Source organism: Rhinopithecus roxellana, chromosome 11, assembly GCF_007565055.1.
Source record: "Rhinopithecus roxellana isolate Shanxi Qingling chromosome 11, ASM756505v1, whole genome shotgun sequence".
Lineage (NCBI taxonomy): Eukaryota > Metazoa > Chordata > Mammalia > Primates > Cercopithecidae > Rhinopithecus > Rhinopithecus roxellana.
Window position 1 is genome coordinate 57,753,622 of NC_044559.1, and position 26,672 is coordinate 57,780,293.

Consider the following 26,672-nt stretch of genomic DNA (forward strand, 5'->3'; position numbering starts at 1 on the left):
ACATAATGCTTTCTTCTTCCTCCTCCTCCTCCTTTTCCTCCTTCCCTCCCCTCCTCCTCCTCTTTCTCCTCCTCCTCCTTCTCTTTTGTCTTCTTTGAACATGCAAGGCATTTCCCAAAGTATGGAGAAATGAACAATACCTCTGTGTATTTCCATAATTTTGCAAAGGGACGGTGGTGTTAGCTGGCCAAGTATCTACTCCTGGAAGCATCATATGTAGCAGAGGAAATGCAGTTAATACAATAATTCACATATGTTAATGCTTAGTTCCATCAATGTCAGCTTTATTTTCTTCTTGATATACACAAAGCTGGCACACAGTTTTAACTGATGAGGTAATGTCATTTTTAATTTAGAGAGCCTTAAGCTGTCCACTTTAACTAGTGATATCATGGTTGCAGTTGTCTCCTGAGACTTTATGTAAACATAAGTCATGCATCCCCGGCAGTTTGAGAAGAGATTGTTAAAGATGACATTGGGCATCATGAAGATTTCCCCCACTTTGATCTATTTTAAATTGCCAGATACAGTTTATGTTACTGCCATATTTTAGCCATTCCTGAAATTAATATATCCCAGGACTTTTGAACCAAGTTAAGCACAGAAATAAAATAAAGGTTGGAAATGAATGCCTTGTAATGTTTTCATGTCATTTCTAGAAGAAAAATGGAAGATGAATCAGATTCTCTTGCTCCTAGGTGACTTGGTAAATAAAAAGAGAAGAAAGAGCAAGCTACTAAGAAATACATAACACCAAATAAACAAAAGCCTTCTTATTTTCCTAGGGGACACGAGTGTATTGGTGATGGCTTTGTACATTTTAAAGATAAATAAGATCCAAGTATATCTTATTTCTGTGTTAACTTTTGAGTAATATTTGTGGTCACTTTCCTTACGATTTGTATCCTTAGTGTCATTATTAAGCCTGAATTTTAAATCTCATCACTTTTGTGGTATCAAGTGTTTCTTTCTCAAACAACAAGATTTCTTTAAAGACTCAAACAATGATATTACTTTAAAGATTCAGACTAGCGGGTATAAACACAGTTATTTTCCATTCTTAACTAAACTTTATCTTGGGAGAAATTACGCTCTAGGATCCAAGTGTCATTTGGGGGAAGATAATCTGTCTTTTAACTATTGGATGTGGCTACTGAGAGACTATTTTCAAAGAAGTCTGGAGTTTGGTGGAATGCAGTTAAATAGTAAAGAATCTGTTTATTATTCTGTGGCCATATGTTTAGAGGGTCGCTCACAGAAATCAAAGTATTGTTCATAGAAAGCTCCAGCCAAGGAGACATTTTGAATTCATAAAAGAACTTCACAGTTTGAAAAGAATGCATAGCATTATGTATTGACACCCCACCACCACAGACAAAGGAACACAATTTAATAATAGAGGATTGTGCTCATGAGATTTTTCTTTTTCTTTTTAATTGGTTACTTTAACTGACATTGTCTGCAAGTATAATGGACACCATTATTCTTAATAGTTCTGTGTTGCCAGATGTATACAGACATGATGTAGTCCATTTTAATTATTTCGTTTTGCTAGATTTTTTTTCCCTCCATTTAATGCAATGATGAATGCAGATAGAACTTTTTTTTCCCTGCACACTATGCTAGATGATGCTGGTGTCTAAGTTATTGAAATTAAAAGGGCATTTCTCACCAACCTAATGTTTTCTTCCATGTTTGTGTGTTAGGTATGACTACGTGGAAGTCTTCGATGGAGAAAATGAAAATGGACGTTTATGGGGAAAGTTCTGTGGAAAGATAGCCCCTCCTCCTGTTGTGTCTTCAGGGCAATTTCTTTTTATCAAATTTGTCTCTGACTACGAAACACATGGTGCAGGATTTTCCATACGTTATGAAATTTTCAAGAGAGGTGAGTGAATAGCTTACAGTAGAACAAGGATGACTAAAAGTTCATTTAGGCCGAGTGCGGTGGCTCACGCCTGTAATCCTAGCATTTTGGAAGGCTGAGGCGGGTGGATCATTTGAGCTCAGGAGTTCAAGACCAGCCCGGTCAATATGGCGAAACCCAGTCTCTACTAAAAATACAAAAATTAGCGGGGCATGATGGCGTATGCCAGTAATCCCAGCTACTCGGGAGGCTGAGGCAGGAGAATCACTTGAACCTGGGAGGTGGAGGTTGCAGTGAGCTGAGTGTCTTAAAAAAAACCAAAAATTTATTTAACCTTGTTTGATTTCACAAAAGACAAAGTGAAAAGAAAGACAGGAGTAATGCTTTTATCCTTTTGTAAAATATATATCCTCATTATAAAAATGTTGGGAAGTACTTTAAATAAGGTTAAATTACCCATTGTATGGAGGAAGTGTGCTTAAAATTGAAAAAAAAACAATGTATTTCAGCAAGAAAATTTCACCAGTCTGAAGTGTTGGCCAGTGTTACAAGGCAGCAGTCTCCAACCTTTTTGGCACCAGGGACCAGCTTCATGGAAGAAAATATTTCCACTGACAGGGTTGGGGGATGGTTTCAGGATGATTCAAACACATTACATTGATTGTGCACTTTATTCCCATTATCATTACTTTGCAATATATAATGAAATAATTATACAACTCACTGTAATGTAGAATCAGTGGGAACCCTGAGCTTGTTTTTCTGCAACTAGACCGTCCCATCTACAGGTGATAGGAGACAGTGACAGATCCTCAGGCATTAGATTCTCCTATAAGGAGAGCGCAACCTGGATTTCTTGCACACACAGTTCACAAAAGGATTTGCGGTCCTATGAGAATCTAATGCTGCAACTGATCACTGATCTGACAGGAGGAGGAGTTCAGGCAGTAGTTCCAGGGATGGGGAGTGGCTGTAAATACAGGCAAAATTTTGCTCGCCTGCCACTTGCCTCCTGCTGTGTGGCCCAGTCCCTAACAAGTCACAAACTGGTACCAGTCTGCGGTCCGAGGGTTGGCGACCTCAGTTATAAGGTATACACTCCATAAGCTTTTTAAAAAGCATTTATTCTTACCTGTCTTCTTCAAAAATAGGTTTGATCTATTCTTGAAGTTTGATTTCCTTCGTTAAAAATGTGTCAGCCAGCCATGGTGGTGCGTGCCTGTAATCAGTTCCAGCTACTTGGGAGGTTGAGGTGGGAGGATTGCCTGAGCACAGGAGTTGGAGGCTGCAGTTGAGGCTTGATTGTGCCACAGCACTCCAGTCTGGGTGACAGAGCAAGAAGAGCCTGTCTCTAAATATAAATTTAAAGATAATTTAAAAGTAATACACAAATTAACAAACATGTAAAGTTATCTGGTTGTCACTGTTTTTAGCAACAGCCTATAAGTCCCTTTCATGTGTGAAATTCAGCCTTCCTATTACTTATATTTTTAAGTTGGCATTAATGTATAGAAAATCAATCCAGGGACGGAGGATCAAGATTTGAATGTATTGTCTTGGAATACAGAAGAAAAAGCTCGTTTTGATAGAAAAAAATCTAACCACATCAATTTCAAAAGCCTTCGGTCTTCTGGGTTCGTGATAACTGAGAAAAATTTAAAGGGGAGTTGTTAGGGGCTCGAGGAAACGTTGCGAAAACTTCTTTACCTTTCGAAGATATTTGGCTCTGACACCATAAAAACAGGGATAGATGGAGAGAACTTTCAGAAATTTAAGCACATAAGTACTTAGAACACCTTTTGTATAGATAATAGTATACATATGACATCAGTATAAACAGATGATGAATGTACATATTTTTAGTGATGAAAACTGTTTGACTTGTTATAGCAGTCATATTATACGTGTCTGTATATGTACACACACACATCTACACCTGCTTGCTTACCTGTATGTGGCACTATCAAAGACAAACGTGTCAGAAAAGGGGCTAGGAATGGCCTTTTATTTTCAGTTTTCTTAGAGATCTGAAGACAGTTGAAGGAGAAAAGAGAGATCTGTCACTAACTCATGAAGAATTCTTTGTGTTCCTTCCAAAGGAACTCAGCTCCCTGTGTATCTGTGAGTCTCAGATGTACCAAAGCTTCCTGTCCTGCTCTCCAAGCCCATTCTTCAGACTTGAAGTCTTCTTTTGTTCTTTCTCTTCTTGACTTCCCACATCCAATATGGCATCCACTGCTTTTTAATTTTTATCCAAAGGTCTCAAAGACTCTCAGCTTCTTTTCCATGTCACTGCCATTAACCAAATAGGCCCCAGTTTTGGCCCTCCCATATGACTGTATCCTGCTCACAGCTTCTCAGACAGGCAGGAAGCCACTGTCCTCAAAACGTCCACAGAGGGTCTCTGTCACCCCACTGGGCAAGATTGAGGTCCTGCTCAAAACTTAGCATCAACTGCATAAAAATCATTAATATAATCATTGATGAAAACATACACACACACACACACACACACACACACACGTAAAAGCGCAGGTCATGAATGCTTTTTCCTCAAAAGCTGTTTAATGATATTGTAGAATTCATGGATCATTGTTCTTTTGAAAATATAGCACTTCTTTCAGGATGCAGCAATTTCAAGTTTCCTGAAAACACATGAATTACACTAATCATAGTTTAATGCAACCAGAATGGCCTTGAGGTTTCCGGTGTGAGATCACAGTTCTAAGACATTTAGGCCATTCCAGAGTCCCTGGGTTGCATTGCTCCAGGATCATCTTTGCCTGGCCGTCAACAAGGCCAGCCCTGCTTCTTCCTGCCCTCTTGGAGCCATGTTGGACTGCCCTAATTCTCCTCCTAAGAGCCCCTCTTTTCCTTCTACATGTCTCTTCCCAGATGCTGAAACCTTAGGCCACCAGCCCTACCTTTATTTCCAGTCACCTAAAGAGATTTCTCTAGGAAACCCAAGCCTCCCTACTGATCTCTGTTCCCATCCTTCCCTTGGTCTTCAGGCCCAGATGCTGGAAGAAGCTGCTGCTGTTTCCTATGGGTCTCAGTGCAAGGGGCCCGGGGGTGGGGGGTGCCATCTACTGAGAGCAGACTTGGTCACTTGATATATGTTACAGGAGTGAGAGTTTGTGCATTTAATAATAATTCCAAAGAGAGTCTCTTGACTGTTATTATTCTCCATCCTTATTGTCCTTGGCAACTAAATGGTGGCATTCCTTATAGCTATACAAGTTACTCCTGTTCTTACAAGTAAGGAGGAAAGCTCATGTTCACTAACTCCAAATGCCTGTAAGAGTGCCACTCACTCCTAGGTACCCAGGGCTGCTGGCCTCACTCCTGCTCATCTCCTGTGTTGTATATTCATCTCCTGTGTTCTCAAACTGCTGTAAAGAAATACCTGAGACTGGGTCATTTATAAAGAAAAGAGGTTTGATTGGCTCACAGTTCTGCAGACTGTACAGGAAGCATGATGTTCACACCTGCTGAACTTCTGGGGAGGTCTCAGGAAACTGACAATCATGGCAGAAGGCGAAGGGGAAGCACATGTCACAGTGGCCAGAGCAGGAGCAAGAGAGAGAGGGAGGGGAGGTGCTACACGTTTTTTTGTTTTTTGTCTTTTGTTTTTTGAGACGGAGTCTCGCTCTGCCACCCAGGCTGGAGTGCAGTGGCCTGATCTCAGCTCATTGCAAGCTCCGCCTCCTGGGTTCACACCATTCTCCTGCCTCAGCCTCCCTAGTAGCTGGGACTACAGGTGCCCACCACCACACCTGGCTAATTTTTTGTATTTTTAGTAGAGATGGGCTTTCACCGTGTTAGCCAGCATGGTACACGTTTTTAAACAACCAGATCTCATGAGAACTCGCTTACTATTGCAAGGACAAGGCCAGGAGGGAATGGTGCTAAACTATTCATAAGAAATCCACCCCCATGATTCAATCACCTCCCACCAGACCCCACCTCCAACATTGGGGATTATAATTTGACATGAGATTTGGTGGGGACACAGATCCAAACACTATCATGTGTATTCACCATGGACTTTCTTACCCCCTTTTCTGCCATTGTCCTTTTGGGAGAAAGTGTTTCTTCAACTATGGTGAACTGAAACAACAGTGAATAAGGAAAATATGAAAACGAATTTTGGTGTATAGTGGAGAAAATAGGAAGTTACAGAATCTTTAAATTAGAAGAGATTTTATTTTGCAAATTCTAAAGTCCAACTCCTGTTTGTCATGCACAGAATTTGAGAACCAGAAAGGTTGAGAGGCCACCCAAGTTTACCCAGCCAGTGAGTGAATCTCAGGATTGGAATTCAGGTCTCCTGGAGCTCCATCCAGTTCTCCTCCATCACCCCATGGAATATCCCCATGTTTTGTCAAAATACACAAGAAAACCTGGGATCACTTCCATAGCATGACAAGGGCAAAGTGAAAGCACCGAAATTCACTTGCTTTTGAAAGTATGACCTTAATTCCTGTCATTTTTTTCTCAATAAATCTTAATCTGAACTGAAACATTTTATCTTTTTAAGAAGGAGAAAACATTGGTATCTGCATGAAACTTTGCTGTTTACTTTGGCTTACAAGAATGTAGCCAAAGTGTTTTTTTCCCCAGGGAGGAGTTTGGAGGTCTCCAGCATAACCGTTTCTACACCGTGGATATAAAATCCTAAAGGGTCCCCAATAGCATATATGTACATACGTATTTTTTATTTGTGGATGAATGACTCAAATTAGCATAGTCGCTGTCATCTCAGAAGCCACCAGAGTAATTTAGAAACTAAGATTATAAACCATACAGCACATGTCGTAATCTCTACCTGGAACTGACCTGGCAAATTGCCACATGTTACTAACTTTTGAACCAGAATCAAATAGATAAGCATTTGCAGCGCTCACGGTGAAGGGTGAGCCGTGTCCAAGAAGGTTTGAGAGGTATATCAAATAAGTCAGACCTCTGCAGACCAGGTTTACTGTGCCCATCTAAGAATTCTTCTGCATCTGCAATGCCATGGATCCATGGATAGTTGATATGTGCATGAGGAGGAAAGGATTGATTTGTTTTCTCAACAGGCTGCCAAATGCACTCCGTTGGTATTCAGCCTCCTGACCCGAATCACTAAAACTAGAGACCTACTAGTTAACTTTAATCTCTATTGATGTCTAATGAGTCGCCTCTAGTTGCCTGGCACTTTGGGAGAATGTTCAGTTAAGACCAATGTCAACAAAGCACCTTATTTAGAATTGAATCCTTGCATGCCATTGCCAGGGCCCCATCACTTCTGCCTTCAAGCCACTGTGAGAAAATGGTGCAGGAAAAGAGTTGTTGAACTGAACACCCCCAGATTTGATCCTGAAACTCAAAAGGGTAAAGACTTCTCTGATTCACAAGAGTCTCAAGTGTAGCTATTTGAAGATCATAGCAGCAGGTGGTATTGAGGGACTGAGATGATGTGCTCATGTTGGTAGGGAAGGCAGTTTTGGTTTTGTTGTTGTTGTTGTTGTTGTTTGTTTGTTTTTTGAGGTGGAGTCTGGCAGGCTCTGTCACCCAGGCTGGAGTGCAGTGGTGTGATCTTGGCTCACTGCAACCTCTGCCTCCCGGGTTCAAACGATTCTCCTGTCTCAGCCTCCCAGGTACCTGGGATTACAGGTGCCTACCACCATGCCCAGCTAATTTTTCTATTTTTAGTAGAGACAGGGGTTTCCCTATGTTGGCCAGGCTGGTCTCGAACTCCTGACCTCAGGTGATCCGCCCACCTCAGCCTCCCAAAGTGCTGGGATTACAGGCATGAGTCACCGTGCGCACCCAGCCGAGAAGGACAGTTTTTGAATTGTGTAGTGAATACCACCCTATGCTGGTTACCATGAATTGAAATTGGAGTCATTCATACAGGCATAAGGTCAACCTGTACTATATGCATGGATGCTCTTGACCAATTTCAATGACAAATCACCATAATTTGTAAAGTCTTGGTGGTACTGAACAGTCATTAAAATTACACATTATAAATAGATGCATTACACACACACACACACACACACATATCTTTAACATGCAATTTTAGAATGGCGTACTATACTGTGTCTGATACTTCAGGGAAGGTTAGGATGTCAGCATTGATATCAGGTGACTTCCGGCATCATGGCCTGTAATCACAGTTTATCGTGCCCTCACTAACAGCCACACTTTACCGGCCCACCTGTGTCAACACCACTCAGAATGAGTCACTCACCCTTGGTACATGTACGAATTACCTTTCACATTTCGTTTGTCAAAGAGGCATAGGTCACATCTGGCAGAGTTACTGAGTCACTGGTGTAGGAATCTGAAACCCAAACTGCCTCCACTGAATTCTCTCCCTCATCATTATAAATGTTCTATTTCACCAATAAAGGGCTGTCAGCCTCAAGATTTAAAGATTTAAGCTTGAAGGGGCTATAATTATTTCTCTAGGGCTCTGTCGAGATTTCTGCAGCTTACTCATTCATTGTTCCCACATGATTTTATATTTGTCATTTTTCCCCCTGCAACAGCAGAAGTCTTTAAATTGCTCCATACAAATGGAAAGCTAAGGTTAACACAATAAATCTAAACTTGACTTTCCATACCCATTTTACTAATAGGAAAAAGCTGACTAATGCATGATTAGAACAGTGGTTATAATGGTGGGCTTTTATTAGAAAGATGTTCTGTCTTTACCCAGGTTATTTCTTGGGGAAGTTGTTTAAGTGGGATTTTCACTTTACTCCTTTTTCTCTTCTACTCATAGGTCCTGAATGTTCCCAGAACTACACAACACCTAGTGGAGTGATAAAGTCCCCCGGATTCCCTGAAAAATATCCCAACAGCCTTGAATGCACTTATATTGTCTTTGCACCAAAGATGTCAGAGATTATCCTGGAATTTGAAAGCTTTGACCTGGAGCCTGACTCAAATCCTCCAGGGGGGATGTTCTGTCGCTACGACCGGCTGGAAATCTGGGATGGATTCCCTGACGGTAAGAATGACAAGAAGCACCCCAAAAAGGGAAGGTTCTGGAGGAAGGGCACCAGGATTCTTTTACAAGAGTCATGATACATGCATCATTTTTAAAAAATGCTCAAAAGGACACTGGAAAACAAAGCAAAACTCTCTTTATGCAGAGCAGTGATGAAATGTTTGAGCTCAAGAAGACCTTAGTAATTATCTAGTCCAATTCCTTCAGTTTATAGATAAGGAAGCTGAGGCCATGAAAGATTACGAAAAGTTCTTGTAGCTATTTTTGTGATATAATTGAGGTGAACACATAGTTTTTCTCACTAAAGTATTTTGCTCATGCACTGACCTGGCTACTCATCATTAATTCACAGATTGTCAGAGGATGGGCTCTTAGTAATTCCATTATATCAAACCACTCATTTTAGAAATGCAGAGACTCAGGACCTGAGAGGTTGAGTACTTAATAAAATTTTAAGGCCAAAATATGCATCTGTTATGCTACAGAATAAAAATTTGGAAAAGGAATGAGAATGTTTGGGCATTCCAAATTTAGACAGTTTTCCTGTACATTCTCTACAGATTTTTCATCTTTGGGAATTTGAGTCACCTCATTACATCATTTATAGTCATTGACCTATCATCTAAATGCATTCATATACCTAAAAAGTATTTCTTGAGCATCTGTCACGTACCAGGCACCATCCTTGCCCCTGCGTAAGCAAAACAATGAAAGGTGCTGCCCTTTGGAGTTTCTCTTCTGCCAGGGAGAATGAGACAATAAACAATGCACATTACAAATAAATGAATTATGTGTGTAAAATGTTAGAAGGTGAGAAGTGCTGTAAACAAATCTCCCCAAATGCAAGCAAGAAAAAGTAGAGCAGAGTCAAGGGATGAGAAGTTAGGAGGGGGAAGATATAGGGTGAAATTTAAAATAGGGTGGTGAGGTTAGACCTTTTTTTTTTTTTTTTAATTTATTTATTTTTGACACAGAGTTTCGCTCTTGTCACCCAGGCTGGAGTGCAGTGGAGTGATCTCGGCTCCCTGCAACCTCCGCCTGCTGGGTTCAATCGATTCTCCTGCCTCAGCCTCCTGAGTAGCTGGGATTACAGGTGCCCACCACCACACCCAGCTAATTTTTTGCATTTTTGGTAGAGACGGGTTTTCACCATGTTGGCCAGTCTGGTCTCAAACTCCTGACCTCAGGTGATCCGCCCGCCTCGACCTCCCAAAGTGCTGGGATTACAGGCATGAGCCTCCGTACCCGGCCGAGGTTAGACCTTATTAAAGAAAACAACATTTGAGTGAAAATTTGAAGGAGGTGGAGGAAATAGCCATGTGGACATCTAAATGAAAGTTTTCCATTCCACTCTTGTGAATTAGAAGGTGAATGGCAAAAATACATAGCGAAATTCTGAACAGTGAGGGATAATATCCAATAATTTGTTACAGCTGCATTGCTTGTCTTGTGTTTAGTCTGGTTTAATATTAAGATTTCTCTAGAGAACACACATTACACAGATCAGAGAGGATGGCTTGGAAGTCTTCACCATCATGGAGTTAGGAGATGTATAACTATCTGTAAAACAGAGTCAGATACTATTCTCAAAAGAATATTTAAATACATTGTACATAAAGAATAAAGTAAAATGTAGACCGGGTGCTGTGGTTCATACCTATAGTCCCAACACTTTGGGATGCCAAGGTGGGTGGATCACCTGAGGTCATGAGTTTGAGACCAGCCTGGCCAACATAGTGAAACCCCATCTGTATTGAAAAATACAAAAATTAGCCGGGCATGGTGGTGCATGCCTGTAATTCAGCTACTCAGGAGGCTGAGGCAGGAGAATCACTTGAACCTGGGAGGCAGAGGTTACAGTGAGCCGAGATCATGGCCACTGCACTCCAACCTGGGGAACAGAGTGAGAATCTGTTTTTAAAAAAAAGAGTAAGTAAAATGTAAAGGAGATTGCCTTAGTCTTTGAAATGACATTATTATTAGTGTGATTCAATTTAGCTATGTTCCTCAATAGTAAACAGCATTAGAGAAAAACCAGGTTTAGAGAATCCTTATATTGCCATTGGAATAAATGGGTGAGTTAACATTAGTTTAATATCTTCTTTGCTCTTTTACCATATAAACAGGGTTATGATAATCTTATCAAAATTCTTTTATTAAATAATGAGATTTGCCCAAACAGAGTTCTGATTGATTTCCAAGTATTCAATCTGATAATTAGGAAAACAGTATTATAATAATATTGTAACAATAGTTGGAACATTTTACAATGGATTTATTTGTTCACAACCCAAATTTGCAGCTTTCCTTTCTAGAACTTTCATTTAAATTGACATCTGAAGAGGAGGTCCAATCAACCAACTTATTTAGAAGACTTTCAGAAAGAAGGCACATTGTTATTAGTGTCAAGGGTTTTTCAAAGTAGTAATTTTCTGGCTCTAGAAAATCACTGAGTTGAATCGAGGAACAATTAACAATAAGAGTTATCAGCCTTGCAATTTATGCATGTTTTAAACTATGGTGCCTTTCACTTGTTCCCAGAGAAAACTGGCTTTGGAATATGAAGAATGCATTTGTATATTTGTTAATATTTACCTGGCCTCATTCAGCCTGTACCTGCATAACGGTTTTCTTTTTTAGGCAAAATAAAACTGCATCCTCCTGGTTTTTTTTTTTTTTTTTTTTTTTTTTTTTTTTTTTTTTTTTGGTCAATGACACTAGAAACATTTTTGTCATAGTAGTTCAACACACATAGTTCCTCTGCCAACAAAATTGCTTTTAGTCTTTGATATCCTTTCCAAAAACAACAACCAGAAGGTGCGGAAGGCTTTTAACCATCAAGTGATTTTACATTGCATTTTATCAAAAACATTGAATTAAATGACTAGGTAATTGAAAGCTATCCATTGATTCAAATTGACTTTGAGGAAAAGCAGTTTACTCCAGAACTCAAAATTCAAGGCATGCATGTTGTGAATTCCGCATCTCCGTCTACCACTCTGTTTGAAGCTGCATGGATTCACAAATGGCAACTTTGAAAAAAATTGGTGAAGGTTTACATATGGGCTAAGGCCAAGAGCGCAGCATCATTGCCCAGGTAGATGCTGGAAGTGTTGGTGTGGATGATGGGGCCAGAAGTGAATGCTTAGCTCACATCACATCGGTGGTGATGATGTCAGCCTTCTGCCTCAGCTGGCGAAAGGAGCTGGAACTGCAATTGTTACCTGTGTTCCAAAAATTGTCAATCATTTCAGGAATACATTTCATAATAGCTAGATTGAGTTCTGCTTGCTTTTATTTACTTTTACATTTAATTAACCTTCTAAAGACTAATTTAGAAGAGATAGATATAAATATGCCAATTTTTTCTGGGGAAAAGCTACAAAATGTATTTTTGGTATTCCAGATATTCCACACCAAAAAGTCTATTAATTTCAGAAAAGTATAGACGGCCTATCTTGTACCTTTGAAACGAATCCCTTTTTTGTCTATTATTCAAACTACTTTGAATATTTTAAAAGGATACCTTTAGGCCAGGTGTAGTAGCTCACACCTGTAATTCCATCACTTTGGGAGGCCTAGGTGGGAGGACTGCTTGAGGCCAGGAGTTCAAGACCATCCTGGGCAACATCGAGAGATGAGACCCTGTCTCTGCAAAAAAAAGTTTAAAAATTAGCTGGACATAGTGGCATGAGCCTGGAGTCCCAGCCCCTCAGGAGACTGAAGTGGGAGAATCACCTGAGCCCAGGAGTTCTAGGTTACAGTGAGCTATGATTGTGCCACTGCACTGCAGCCTGGGCAACAGAGTGAGACAGCCATCTCTAAAAAAGAAAAAAACAAATTTTAAAATACCTGTTTGTAGTAGACCAGCACTTTTATTTTTTCACATAAAAATGTGGCAGAAAGCCATATCATCTGATTCTGAGATAAGGTTTTAATTATTGGAGAGATTAATGGGAAAATGCAAAGGATATGGGATCACCATTGCCCGTTGTAGGCATATATTTAAACAGCACAAATACTATATATATTATATTCCTTTCTCGTCTGATAAGATATGATCATTATAGCTCTCCTTTCCCTGAAGCTTGGCACATGTTGCTTGCTAAAATTCTGCAATAATTCAATTTTTGAATTATACTTCTGCTTTTGTGACTGTTTTCATTCATCTCCTCGGCCCTTGGGTTCACAATAACAGAAATAGGAAATCCAATAGCTATGTTCATGTAAATACACAAATGAGCACACACACGAGACGGATAAGAGTATTTCATCCACTCTCACTCAGATCAATATTACATTAGCTTGCTAGGCTAAGGTCTCGCTGTTGTTCAGGAAAATTCAATACTTCTTTGTATTATAGTCGAAAAAGCCTTTCACTGTCGTATCTTGAGGGCTCCTAAAGAGAGTGGCACGCTGTTATCCGGGGGCAATGTTCTAGGGACAGAAGGCAGATTTACCCAGCATGTCTTAAACATTATAAACCAGTGAGTCATGGAGACTCTCTAAATTGCAAGTCTGCATCAGACAAGTTCTCTTCTGTTTTCTCTTTCAAAGAGATTCCCCTTCTGCCCTCCCCAAAGGAATTGGGTGATAGTGGCGGGGAGGATCAGCCGCCTGGGCTTCCACACGGCGATCACAGCTTTGCTTACGAGCTTGTATTCTGGGGGAGGTCAGCGGCTCTGGCGATCAGAGAACGACCCCAAGGATTAGGGCTGTAAACGTTTGCCCACAAACTAAAGAAAAAACATCATGAAGCCACACTAATGGAATTTAAATGAGGGAAAAAGTAGTGAGGAAGTCTGAATGGACTCTAAGCCTTCTTTTTAATATTGCAGATCAGAAATGAGATTCTTTTTTAGGAAAGTAAAGACTTAAGTGTATGCTTCTAGCAAGGTATTTTCATGTGTATGTTATGGACAACTTCGTGCTCCAGAGATAAGAAAAAAAAAGTGTTGCATTACTACTAGGGCCACAACCAGAATGAAGAAAATCTATTAAATAGCAAAGAACCACTACCTGTAGAAGAATCAGAAGCTAGGATTAAAGCTGAAGAGAGACAAAAAACAGCAAGAGTTTCATCTTCTGAGATGCTTTCTTCTGCCAACAGAGAAGTCTAATATACCAAAATTTGCTTCCATAATGCAAAGCTATTGTCCGTGTCAGCGTGATGTCCTGTAGATAATCCGTATCAATCCTCCCCACTGGGTCATCCTCCTCGTTTTCTTCATGATAAAGCAGTCTAAGCACACAAACTGTGTGGTGCCTGGAGGGAGAGTAAGGGGTTGCGGTAGAGAGAAAACTGAATTCACTCAACTCCGTTATTTCCAACACATCGAGAAATTAGCAGGTATTGTTCAAAGCAGCCCATTTTTGCGCTAACTCAAATAGGTGAACCATTTTGGTTTACTTTAGTTCTTTTATTTTGTTTGGGTTTGGGTTTGTTTTTTTTTTTTTTTTTTTTTTTTTTTTTTGTTTTTGTTTTTTTTTGAGAATTGGCCAAGAGCTGAAAACCTGTCAGCTGAGGATCTGTGCAATCCACAAAACGGGGGCTCGGATTTGCTGCCTACTAGGAACGCAGCTGGTACTCGGGGCTTCAGGGAGACCAGTTCTTGTGAGGTACACTTTGGCAACCACATCTGAAGTCTCTCCTGGCCTTCATCAGCCGCGTCCTGCATCCATACTGCACACACTGGCCTTGAAACACCATGTCCCTGTTGAAGGCCCCTCCCTCCAGGGACATGTCCACCTAATGTGCTTCTTTAAACAAAGCAACCATTCTTAGTTGAAACGCACAGAACCATGGATTTCTTGGAGGGGAAAACAGTCCACACCATATTGTCCTTCTAAACCCAAACCATCTGGTATGTTTTTACCATATGTGCAATGAAAAAACCTAGAGGGAAAAAAAGGACTTTTTTGTGTGTGGCTTGTCGATAATCAGGACAGGGAAGTGGAAAGATTCGCCATCCAGAGGAGTTCTGCACTCTTCCCAAGGCAATTTCCAGTTTACTCATTGCCAGGGTTTGCTTAAAGCACTTCAACAAAGGTGTGGCCAGTTTAAGTCAAACAGCAAATTGCTGTATTGATTTTTGTGTTTTTTTGAGACAGAGTCTCACTCCGTCATCCAGACTGGAGTGCAGTGGTGCGATCCTGGCTCACTGCGACTTCCGCCCCCGGGGTCTTGCCTCAGACTCCCCAGTAGCTGGAATTACAGGCACTGCCCACCACACCTGGCACACTTTGTAGTTTTAGTAGAAACGAGGTTTCACCATGTTGACCAGGCTGGTCTCGAACTCCTGACCTCAAGTGATTCACCCACTTCAGCTTCCCAAAGTGCTGGGATCACAGGAGTGGGCCACTGCACCCGGCCATCAAACAATTTGACTTTAACATAAATTAGTGGGTGCTCCCAATCATTCGCCTCCTCAAGTCCCCTTTTTTTCCTGGTGTGCACAATCAAATGGATGCTTTTGGTGATTTCTTGGTCCCTGGAAACAAGTCACCTCTCAGTTAGGAGAGAAAAAACTAGGACAGAAGCCAGACAGATGCATTTTTATTTCATTTAGATTATAGGTTGCCATTATTTATAAATTATTGGTATATGTAGTCTCCAACTTTTTACATGGTTACAATGATTTGTCTTCACATAAAGCCCTGAGTAGGACATAATCCACTGTCCTTTGTCCAAGCCTGTGATGTTTATCATAATAAGAATCCAGGGCAAAAAGATAGCATGAGGAAGCCAATCACAGGTCAATTGTGGATCAGACCCCTGGGACTGATCAGACCAGAGGGTTCCCTGGACATCAGCATCCCCAGAATCTCCCCTAGGGCAAGAGAGGCGAGGACAGGTAACTCAGAAACCTCAGTGACCACAGCTTAGCAGGAATCTTTTGGCGCTGGGCTGTGTATACAGTTTTGCCCTGCCAATGGGTACCAAGGTGCCACTTCAATAGCCTAAATCTCATTCTTTGCAATTGAAGCAAGCATTTTGATTCTGTTCCTGAAAACAGTTCTGCTCACTGGGGAATGCGGTTATGCCTGTTACTGCCCTTCTGAGTACACTTTAAAATCTTCTCCGCAAACCCAATCCAGTATGTTCACTGCAAACCAATTAACTTAGGGAAGCCTTGCTTTGGGTTAGAAAACACTTCTGGGTTCTGCTGGGACCCATGTTTGTAAATGGTAATTCTTGCATCTGCTGCCGCAGAAAAGACATTTTGACATTGTCTGTATTCCTCCCTTTCCAGTTGGCCCTCACATTGGGCGTTACTGTGGACAGAAAACACCAGGTCGAATCCGATCTTCATCGGGCATTCTCTCCATGGTTTTTTACACCGACAGCGCAATAGCAAAAGAAGGTTTCTCAGCAAACTACAGTGTCTTGCAGAGCAGTGTCTCAGAAGGTCAGTGTTTATTCATTTTGCAAAGCCCTGTAGTAAATACTCACTGTTATTCCTGCTCACACACCTGCGGCCACATGAAGCACTAAAGTAATGTGTTGTGAACGGGGGTGCCAGGTATCTGTTTTTCTCTTTTAAATGTTTTTTTTTTGTTTTTTTTTTTTTTGTTTTTTTTTTTTTTTTTGTTTTAGTATCAATAGGAAGAACTATCTGGTGTGCTTTCTTTATAAAATTGTGGGTGAGAAGCCTGCTTGGGAGCCTCTGAAATTATGGGAGAAAGTGGGAAATGGCAAAACAGTGCCTTGAAACAATGAAATGTGACTAGAGCATCTACCTGGCACCCTCCAATGCATACAAGGCTGAGCATCATAAGAGGACAGGCATCTATCCCAGATGATAAGAACAAATCTGTGGTAGTTCACTGACAGAGCAGTCACAAAGTGTGGATAATGCACAGTGGTTTGGTTGTGGAAGATGCTGGAGGAAGCCATTATGTTTTTTGTATTCTATTAAAATATTCAACTCAGCTAGCTCAACACTTCCTCAAAGTTTTTGTGGTCTCTAGGTCTTTTAAAGGCCCAAGAAAAAATCTGAAAGAACAAAGAATAAGGCCAGGACTGGTGGCTCATTCCTGTAATCCCAGTGCTTTGGGAGGGCGAGGCAGGAGGATTGCTTGAGGCCAGGAGTTGGAGACCAGCTTTGGCAATATAATGCAAACTTGACTGTACTAAAAATTGAAAAGTTAGCTGGGCATGGTGGATCATGTCTGTAGTCCCAGCTACTTGGGAGACTGCGGGAAGATTGCTTGAGCCCCGAAGTTTAAGACTGCAGTGAGCTATAATCATGCCACTGCACTCCAGCCTGGTTGACAGAGTAAGACCCAGTCTCAAGAACAACAACAAAAAAGAACAAAGAGTAAATTGTTTGTGCAATTATCAGCTCTAGCTCCCAGGCTGTAAAGTAACATAGGGAGAGGACAAGGGGTGTTTGGAGAGGTATCCTACAGATATGCTCATATCTTCTACAGCAGATCTCACTGGAAAATAAAGAGGCCAGTGAAATTTCAAAACCTTATTTGTATTTTATTTATTGGACTAATTGATTTATGTATTTTTGTGCCTGTAAATAATTGTTATATTACAAATAACAAAGCTAAGCTTAAAAATATGAAGCCATTGCAAGAAAACCTTGTATGCCCTAAAACCTTATCTGTTATTGACAGAAAATTCAGAAAATGGGGAATTTTGATTAGCTGAGATTTTCTGGATGGTTGAAGACCTTCCCTTTAATCGCTAAAGCTTTTTTTCACTTGTGTACTTTGGATTAACATTTTCCTAAAGCTAAATGCTCATTTCCCCAGTATCATCAAACTGAGGATGTTAGTCCTCAGAGAATATAAATTTTGATGTTTCATGGTCACTGTTGTGAGCATTTTGATTTTGTGCTCTAAAACTGTGGTGTTTTGGGGCCATGTGACAGTGCAGTTTACCCCCAATGCATAATTGTGTGTTTTAATAAGCTAATCATGTTAATAGTCATGATCAGGCCAGAGGCGGGGCATAAGAACAAAGGAAGTCAGGAAGAGGTGGTCTGGGTGCCAATAGTAGAATCTGAAAGACAGGGAGTTAAGATCTACCATCCTTTGAGTATGAATTGTAACTAGACATAGAGTCTTTTTTCAGTTCTCTTTGATATTAAAAGAAATGATTTAATACAAAAATTTTATTTTAAATACAACTTTTTGTGTGTACCCATATGACAGGTAGAGCCATAGATAGTTATAAACACACATACTCAACTGTGAACACAAATCAGAATTTTCATCATTTCCTGGTACATTTCAAATTGTCTTTTTGTCAACCTAGGTCCACTTGGGAAAATTATTAATCACTGTATGATCTTGATAACCTTATTTTTAAATATTGCCATGAAAATCCAAGTATCAGTGCTATATTCCAGTAAGTCCCTTACTACCATCTTTTTAAAGAATTTTGAATGAATGAACTCTTTGGTTTGTCAAGTTAAAAAAGAAAAATGCATCTTTTTCTTTTTTAAATTTCATAAATCCCCTATGTTTTGATGACTTTGGGCCCTGTTTTTCCCTTCAGATTTCAAATGTATGGAAGCTCTGGGCATGGAATCAGGAGAAATTCATTCTGACCAGATCACAGCTTCTTCCCAATATAGCACCAACTGGTCTGCAGAGCGCTCCCGCCTGAACTATCCTGAGAATGGGTGGACTCCTGGAGAAGATTCCTACCGAGAGTGGATACAGGTATGCAGCATAAGATCAAGCCTATCTAGGATTGAATAAGTTTTTGACTGTCTAGAGAGGTTGTTGAAAGAAAGTGGTACTGTGCCAAATGGCCTCCAATGAGAAGATAGGTTAACGGCCATCAGGTATAAATCACTGCAAAATGAGCGCATCACTACACAATCAGAGAAAAGCAGGCCCAGATGACATCCCTGAAAACCCATTTATCTTCTCAGATACTTACATACTACTCTTCCGAGAATGTGAGTACAGGTGTCTCACTTTGATAACAGCTCCAAGATCTGATTTTTCCCAACTACACACTGTCTGTTAATGGGCTTCCTATTTTGACATGTTTTTATTTCCTGGATAAAATATATGAATCCTGTTTATAGACGTGTATGAAATAATTGTTTCCAAGTATAGATTTCTGTTTGTTCAGGGTAGGAGAAGGGAAGGAAAGGTTGGAGTGTGTTTTTCCACGTAGGTCTATATAGCACAGATCCAAGAAGGGGTTTGGTTGAAGGCACTCTCCGTTGATGAGATATCCATGTTTAGGCATGAAATGTACATACCTGTGTCCTCATTAGTGATGCTGCCTCTACTTTCCTCACTTTGTTCTGACATTCCCTTCTCGCTGTCACTTATGTATCCCCACAGATACCTCGTCTGCCCCACATCCCCACCACTGACCCCTTTTTCCAGCCGTCTACCCCTCTCATCCCTGGCACCACTCCTAATGCCCACTTGCCCAATCTTGATATCTGGGTATTCCCACCCAAAGGCCTGATGCTGACAGTCCTGAGTTTTTCACTCACTGTTAAATGAAACATCCATAGCTGGATCTGTGGGTTAAACTGTGGGCAAATTATACAAAAGATTATTTGCTGAAGGATCCAGGCTTCCTTTTCAGGAGAATAGTCGGAGCCTGTCTTACGTTTATTGCTAGATATAAAATGACTAATTCCCAGAGAGAGTTTCCAAGCAAGGAAAAAAAAAAAAAAAAAAAAAAAAAAAAAAAAAGATGATTAATCCTCTACTTTCCACATCTATTGCTGCTTCAGTCTTTTAAGCACAAATACCAGATTTTGTTTTACTTTGGAAAGGTCAATATTAGTTTAACATACACTTAAAGTGAAATGGCCTATTACAGGAGACTGAACTCACCCTAACCTCCAACACTGAGAAATATGTAGAGGGTGAGAAAAGATGAGACGTCTACCTTGGGACTGCTGAATCCATCTCTAGATTAAGTCAGAAACGAAATGAATTTGCCTGTGTCAAAATAGCTCTTGGTAACTTGTTTTCCCACATCCCCAAACCAACAAGCAGTTCAGTATGATTGACAGATGTGCCTCTCTGGGGAAGCTTACATTTTGCAGCACTAAGCATGTTTTTATGGTAATGAAACAGGAAAGGTCTCCTTGTCTCCCTCACAAGGCGTGCGATAGGGGTGTGGCTCGCTTCTTCAGTGCCCCTCTGCTGAAACCTCTAGGGGAGCATATAGATGGGCAGGCTGTGGGGCTTCGACCCCACGGCAGTGTCTAAGGCTGAATGTTTACAAGCCGCAGCCCCAGTGGGCGCGTGTTACAGGTGCTCTTTTGGTTTGCCGTCCATAGGCGGCTTGTGTTCACCAGCTCAATTAGACCCCCTTCCTTATCACAAAGACAGAGGGATTTCTGTATCCCAGGGTTTCTTGCCTTGGTGTACAGGAAGATTCGGATCACACGTGATCTTGGATAATGAGTGCAAGGTTTTATTGTTGGGGGGGCCGGAAGGGAGATGGTTTTCTCCTGGACTCTTCTCCAACAGCTCCGCGCAAACTCCACTTCGTTCCGCCGGTGCCTGTTGGTGTGCTCTTCCACGGGTGGGCTCTCGACGACCAGCCACTTGTGCCTTCTTCCCCCATTGTGTTCCTTATGACGTCCAGCCGCTTGTGTATCTGCCCACTAGGGTCTCAGGTTATTCAAGGCCCAGGATGGGGGCGTGGTGGGCCCGGGTGGTCTTGGAAAATGCAGCATTTCCATCAGACAAGAAAGTGGGAGTACCTGTCCTCACTTTGGTCCGTGGGGGTGGAGCGCTAGCCAAGGACTCTCCTTTCTCTACCCTGCACTTCCCTTCCCCCTTCCCTATCATTTAAAGGGACCATACTCCTCCCTTGCCAGCACTCTTGTATCAGTAACGTTGTCCCATTCTTGGTACTGTGGGAAGCTCTCACTAAGGTAGAAATGGTGGTCTTCCAGGAGCTCTGAAACTGCAACTGTAGCAATTCTTCTGTGCAAGGGAATTCTCTTGTCAGTGAAAACACTGAGACTACATGGCCTCTCACAAAGCATTTGTCAACAGAACAGATTTACATCATTCTTTGGAGTTAGACACAATCTGAGATTGCCCCAGAAGAAAAAAAAATCTCAAATCATCCATCTCTTTTTGCCAATGAGAAAACATGATCAGCAGAAGCAAGGTACCTCAAACTCCCAAAACTAGAGGGTTTTTTCTTCTTGCTCATGCCGTGTTCTGTGGCTGGGCCAGCTGGGGTCTGCTCCATATCTTCTCACACCGGGACCCAGACCTGGGGAACAGCGTCCTCTGAAATGTTGCCTGCCCCAAGGCAGAGTGTATTAGTCTGTTCTCACACCACTATAAAGAACTACCCAAGACTGGGTTAATTTATGAAGGAAAGAGGTTTAATTAATTCAGTTCTGCATGGCTGGGGAGGAAACTTAGAATCATGGCAGAAGGGGAAGCAGGCATGTTTTACATGGCAGCAGGTGAAAGAGGCAAGGGAAGGAGGAACTTCCAAACACTTATAAAACCATCAGATCTTGTGAGAACTCACCCACTATCATGAGAAGAGCATGGGGAAAAACGCCCCCATGATCAAATCACCTCCCACCAGGCCCCTCCCTCAATGCCGGGGATTACAAATCAAGATGAGATTTGGGTGGGGACACAAAGCTTGACCATATCACAGAGGAAGAAAGATCACAGCTCATCGTGATGGTTCTCAGGTCTCCCTGCTGGATCACTTGCACCCACCTTCACTGCCAAAGCACATCACAGAGCCACACTTAACTTCTGAGGGGCAACAGGAAGCCATGGCCCCATCTGGCTAGAGGGAGGAGAGCTTAAATGACAATTGTCCTACTCATAGGACATTGATCCTTTATCGAGTGCACAGAATGTGGCCAGATCTATGCTAAGTACTTGACATATTTTTTATCTGATCCTCACTGCAATCCTGGGAAGGAGGTATAATCATCCCCATTGTAAAAATGAGGGTGCTGAAGTTCAGAGAAATGGGTAAACACTCAAGGTCACAGTTAGTGACCTAGTGACCTAGTGATGGGCTTGGAAACAAGGTCTATCATACTCTAACACCCACTTGTTTATATTACAGTATGCAGGATTTTTACCATTTATTCCCATTCATATACTTTCAAGTGTATTTTATGAAATGTCCATCACCTCCCTGCCGAATCACGTTGAGATGGGCTGGGTGCTTCCTGTTTCTAAGCCTAGCATGCAGGGACTTTGCTGCTCCATCCCTCTGAAAGGTGAAAGTCACAAAAGCTTAGCTTCAGGTTCACCTTGAGGTAAAATTACCGTTTTTCCCCTTCCGAGCTCAGCAGGCTCATTTACATGCTCATTGTGCTGTGTACAGGGTGGGTGCTGTTATCATCCACCGATCACCTAATTATGAATAATTTCATGTGTTTCCAGCTTTTCTGAAACGCCTTGGAAGTGGTTGGCTTGTTGTTTTCATTAGATAGATGTTTTGTAAATTTAACCAACAAGTACAGCGTAATTTAGACTGAGGGCAAGAGGCACATACCTCTAATCACAAGAACCTTAGCACACATACATTTCTATTTGTATGCACATAAATATGCAGATAACGTTTGTTTTCTTTTTCAGATTTTTCACATTTTGCATGAAATATGCCCCCACAAAATAAGTTGCTGTAGCAACAACAAGTATACAAATACTTTCATGTGTTAAATTAATAAGGCGATATTGGAAGCTGACTTTCCATCAAGACAGGAACAAGCTTTGGTTCCCATTGTTTTCCCTAGGAAATTACTGAGTGGCATTAAGAAAAAAAAAAACAATGCATCATTAACTGTCGATATGAACGTCCACATTGGAGCTTCCTGTGAGATCTGTTGTCTGCCAGAAAGCTTAAAAACAAGTCAAGGAGTCTGTTAGTGAGAAGGAGCGTGAAGGAAGTCCCAGTGTGAAGGTTTGCACACAGCCATATCCTGCTGAAAAAACCACTTCATATCCTGAGCTGCTAAAATTCCCTCATTGTCAATGGCAGAGTTAATCACACTATGAAATTTGCCTGCCCTGCCTTTTTTTCCAGATTATTCCATTCTGTATTCTGTGTCCCAGAGCTGCTGATCTTATTATTAATTTCACCTTTTTCCTTCCTTTGTTTCTGGTTAATCATTCCAGGATACAAAATACAGACTGTGTATCAGTGGTGCGATCAAAAGTCTTTCTTTTCAAGCACATCATTAGAACCCAGGCCATTAAGCTCATTGAAACTGAGTTTCTTTTCCCATAAAATAAAGATAATGTAGCCTTCACTCCATTCAGGCTCTCTCAGTCTATGATCTGTGAGTCTCAGAGAAATGCAGTTTCAGTTTTTCCTTTTCATTTCTGCAAACTAAGTACACAGTGTACTGCGTCTTCTGGGGAGACGTTCTCAAAGATCCTGAACGTAGCCATTGACACGCAAAGCAGAATTTAATTCGTTAATTATTTCAATGTTTTATTAATGATAGTGTTCACCACACTGTAAACAGATTTATCCTTCCAGCTTTAATTAAAGCTCTTGGGAGTGCTTTCCTCAAAACAACTGTGACTTTTCTCTGATTAAAATGCCAGGAGACCAAAAAAAAACAAGAGACGTAATACTTGGGTGGGATATGAACTTTGTTGTTCGAAGAAACAAAAATAGCACCAGGATCACCGCACCCTCTAGTGACTTTAGAAATTAAATTACTTGACAAACCAACCTGGGCTGAAACTACTCTTCTCCAAATTTAGGGGCTTTTTCTCTTGTGGAAAAAAATTGTGGTACTAGAGTATGTATGCCTTCACTTATTCCGGAGGAGCAGAGAGTGGTTGACTTCTAAACCACATCCTTTTTGGGTTGGTAAATCAGCCCTCTTATGGATTAATCAGACCGAAGGAAACCTCCAGGAAGACAGTCTGTAGGTGTAAGACCACATCAGCAAACCCTTGAGGCAAGAGCCTCTTCTTTCTCCACTCCGTTTTCTAGTGAGATGTTAATTCTGAGGTATGAGAAGGAGGAAATTTCCAGAAAAGAAGGACTGGAGCCAACCTGCTGAAGAAGCTTATTTTTGTGTTTCCCTTTTGCCTTATATGTATTTCTCAAATAATATTAAAGTCTTCCCCATTTTCTCTCTGAAGGAACTTTGGAAGCAGATACCATTAATGAAAGCCCTTAGTGTGGTAGGGAGATGGGCTGAATGGAATTGAAACACACACAGTCATGTTTAGTCATTTGAGACAATAGTGTCAAAAGAAAGTAAATGCCCTTCCTCTAAGTTCAACATGAGAAACTGGTCCAATCTAAGTGGCCTTTAAGGTTGCTTTAAAGATTTTAAAATTAATTCTGACACATATTCTAACAACAAAATCTTATGTTTCCATAGCACTCTTCCCTTACAAAAGCACTTTTGTTTTGAGACAGAGTCTCGCTCTGCTGCCCAGGCTGGAGTGCAGTGGCACGATCTTGACTCACTGCAACCTCCACTTCCTCGGTTCAAGCGATTCTCCTGCCTCAGCCTCCCGAGTAGCTGGGATACAGGCACGCACCACCACACCGTGCTGGTTTTTGTATTTTTAGTAGAGACGGGGTTTCATCCCATGTTGGCCAGGCTGATCTTGAACTCCTGGCCTCGAGTGATCTGCCTGCCTCGGCCTTCCAAAGTGCTGGGATTACAGACATGAGCCACCGCGCCTGGCCAAAAGCACTTTTTATATACGTCCTATTTTAATCTTACTAAGTGAGGTCAGTTGACCAGAGATTTTTATCCCCATCTTCATGTGAGAAAACTGAGGCCCAGTGGGGTAAAATAGTTCACCAAAGTCCTGACTCCAGAGAAAGACATAACTTGTGAGAAATCTTGGTCTTACACAATGCACGTGAATATCCTTCCTCAGACTCAGGAAGCAAGACAGCAGGCACAGAAGGAGAAGTCAGACCGTGGCCAGCCACATGCATTGCCACTTGCCTCTGGATCTGACACCCAGCCAGGGTGCAGCGGAGGCTTGCAAAGCTCTTTGGCCACTCTGATTATGTTTTTCACTGGGTGCTCTTGCGATTGAGGTACGCTAGAGATACTCTCATGCCAGCTATTCGGAGATACATAACTAATCCTGGCATCAGGCCTGATGGGCCACAGACGAGGCTGATGGGTCATCAGGCCTGATGCGCCGCAGACCAGACTGTCAGACACAGTCAGGTTTGCCACCCTCAGCCCTGGGGTCCTTTCTTCAGTCCTCCGAGGTTTCCCGTCCATACACTTCACCAACATTCCATCCAGAGCAGTGAGCTGTTGATTCTGGCAACTTCCAAAGTGGCTCTGTCATGATTCAAAACTTGAATTGCCTGTTACAACTTGGTGAGAATGAGCATGAAAAATAACACAATGGCATAGACGTGATTTCAGGAGCTGAGAAGGGCCTGCCTGGACTTCCTTTAAGACCAAACAGAATGAAGTAACTTATGAGCCCTTGGAAATATTTCCTCTGAAAAATGGTAGTATGATATATTTTTATCACATTTCAGGTGGGATGAGTGAGTGCTGACATACTCAATTTGAAGAATCTGTTACTTGAAACCCTTGTTTTATCTTTAAAGTTAAAATCTCCACACATTGAAAGTAGAAACTGAAGTAATTTACCTTAAAGCTTTAGAATGTCATTTGTTTTAACACGTTTCATATACAATTTTCTTTTCTGCTAAACTTTGTGGACAAATTTTTTATTCTCTGGTATTAATGGGTTGAGTGTGGAACAGGTATCGCCTTGATTTTTTCACAAAATTGCTAGTTTCTCACAGGTTTTTTCCATAGTGTTGTATTCAAAATTGGTTCCACCTGCTAAATTGACTGATCCAGAGCATAGATAGGGCCAGGTTATCCTGATTGTCAACACTCTGTGCCTATAAACCAGATACTTTAGAGGGTGTATTAACTCGTTCAGATCATTAGTAAATTGCCAAAATTACATTAAAATGATACTTTATAAATCTATGAGTAGTGAACTGACAAAAATAGCTCACTGGGTTACCCAAATGTGGAATGATGCATGTAAAATACAGTGTTGGCAAAACTAGGGAAAATATAGCTGTTCAAATGAATGTGGATTCCCCAGGTGTGCTGTGTGTGTGTGTGTGTGTGTGTGTGTGTGTGTGTGTGTGTGTGTGTGTTTATTGCAACTAATACTAACATGCTGTTTCAACGAAAACATTCATCTGGAAGGAAGACAATTAGCTTTAAAAAAAAAATTCACCAATGTGAGCTTTTGGTGCTTACCCTGATTCTGCATTGACTTCTACTTCCTCCATAAAATAAATCCTTTACACACTAACAATTAACAAAGCAGAGGTCTGTTACCTATGACTGAGTTTCCACCCAGGAAGTCTGTTCCAAAATCTACAGCGTCCTGAGGAACTTTTCCTAATGTCGTCCTGGGACCATGGCTTTTTATATCACAGGAAGTCATTTGAAGGGAGTATGTAGGTAGAGATGGATTAAATTCTAAGTGGTTTTGTTTGTTTGTTTGTTTGTTTGCTTTTTAAGGAGGGTATGATTTGGGGAAAACAGGTGCACACATGAGAGATGATTATTTGCATATTTTTAACCAATTGTTTTGTTTTGTAGAAATTACCAAAAAAAAAAAAAAAAAATCACCAAGATGATTTTAACCATTTTGGTCAAGTTGACTAATTAATTCAGCTTAAAAAATCAGTCCAATGATTATACTAATTTCATGTCAACACACCTTAAGGAAAATGTATGATATTTGAAAAAGCCTCTTAGATTTTGATGATGAAGCATCACCGAAAAGACAATTCTTCAAGAACCACCACTGTTCAGG

The 26,672-nt window shown here is 41.1% G+C and overlaps 1 protein-coding gene across 7 annotated transcripts in view; it reads left to right on the forward strand.

Moving 5' to 3' along the window:
* Positions 1–26,672, forward strand: part of NRP1 (neuropilin 1) — a 158,423-nt gene that overhangs the window by 61,854 nt on the left and 69,897 nt on the right. For all 7 annotated transcript variants that reach the window (XM_030940742.1, XM_030940744.1, XM_010364435.2 and 4 more), the window contains exons 3-6: positions 1,707–1,888; positions 8,646–8,873; positions 16,127–16,282; positions 18,388–18,554. In XM_030940742.1, coding sequence (XP_030796602.1) covers positions 1,707–1,888; positions 8,646–8,873; positions 16,127–16,282; positions 18,388–18,554 — 733 coding nt within the window. The remainder of the gene's footprint in view (positions 1–1,706; positions 1,889–8,645; positions 8,874–16,126; positions 16,283–18,387; positions 18,555–26,672) is intronic.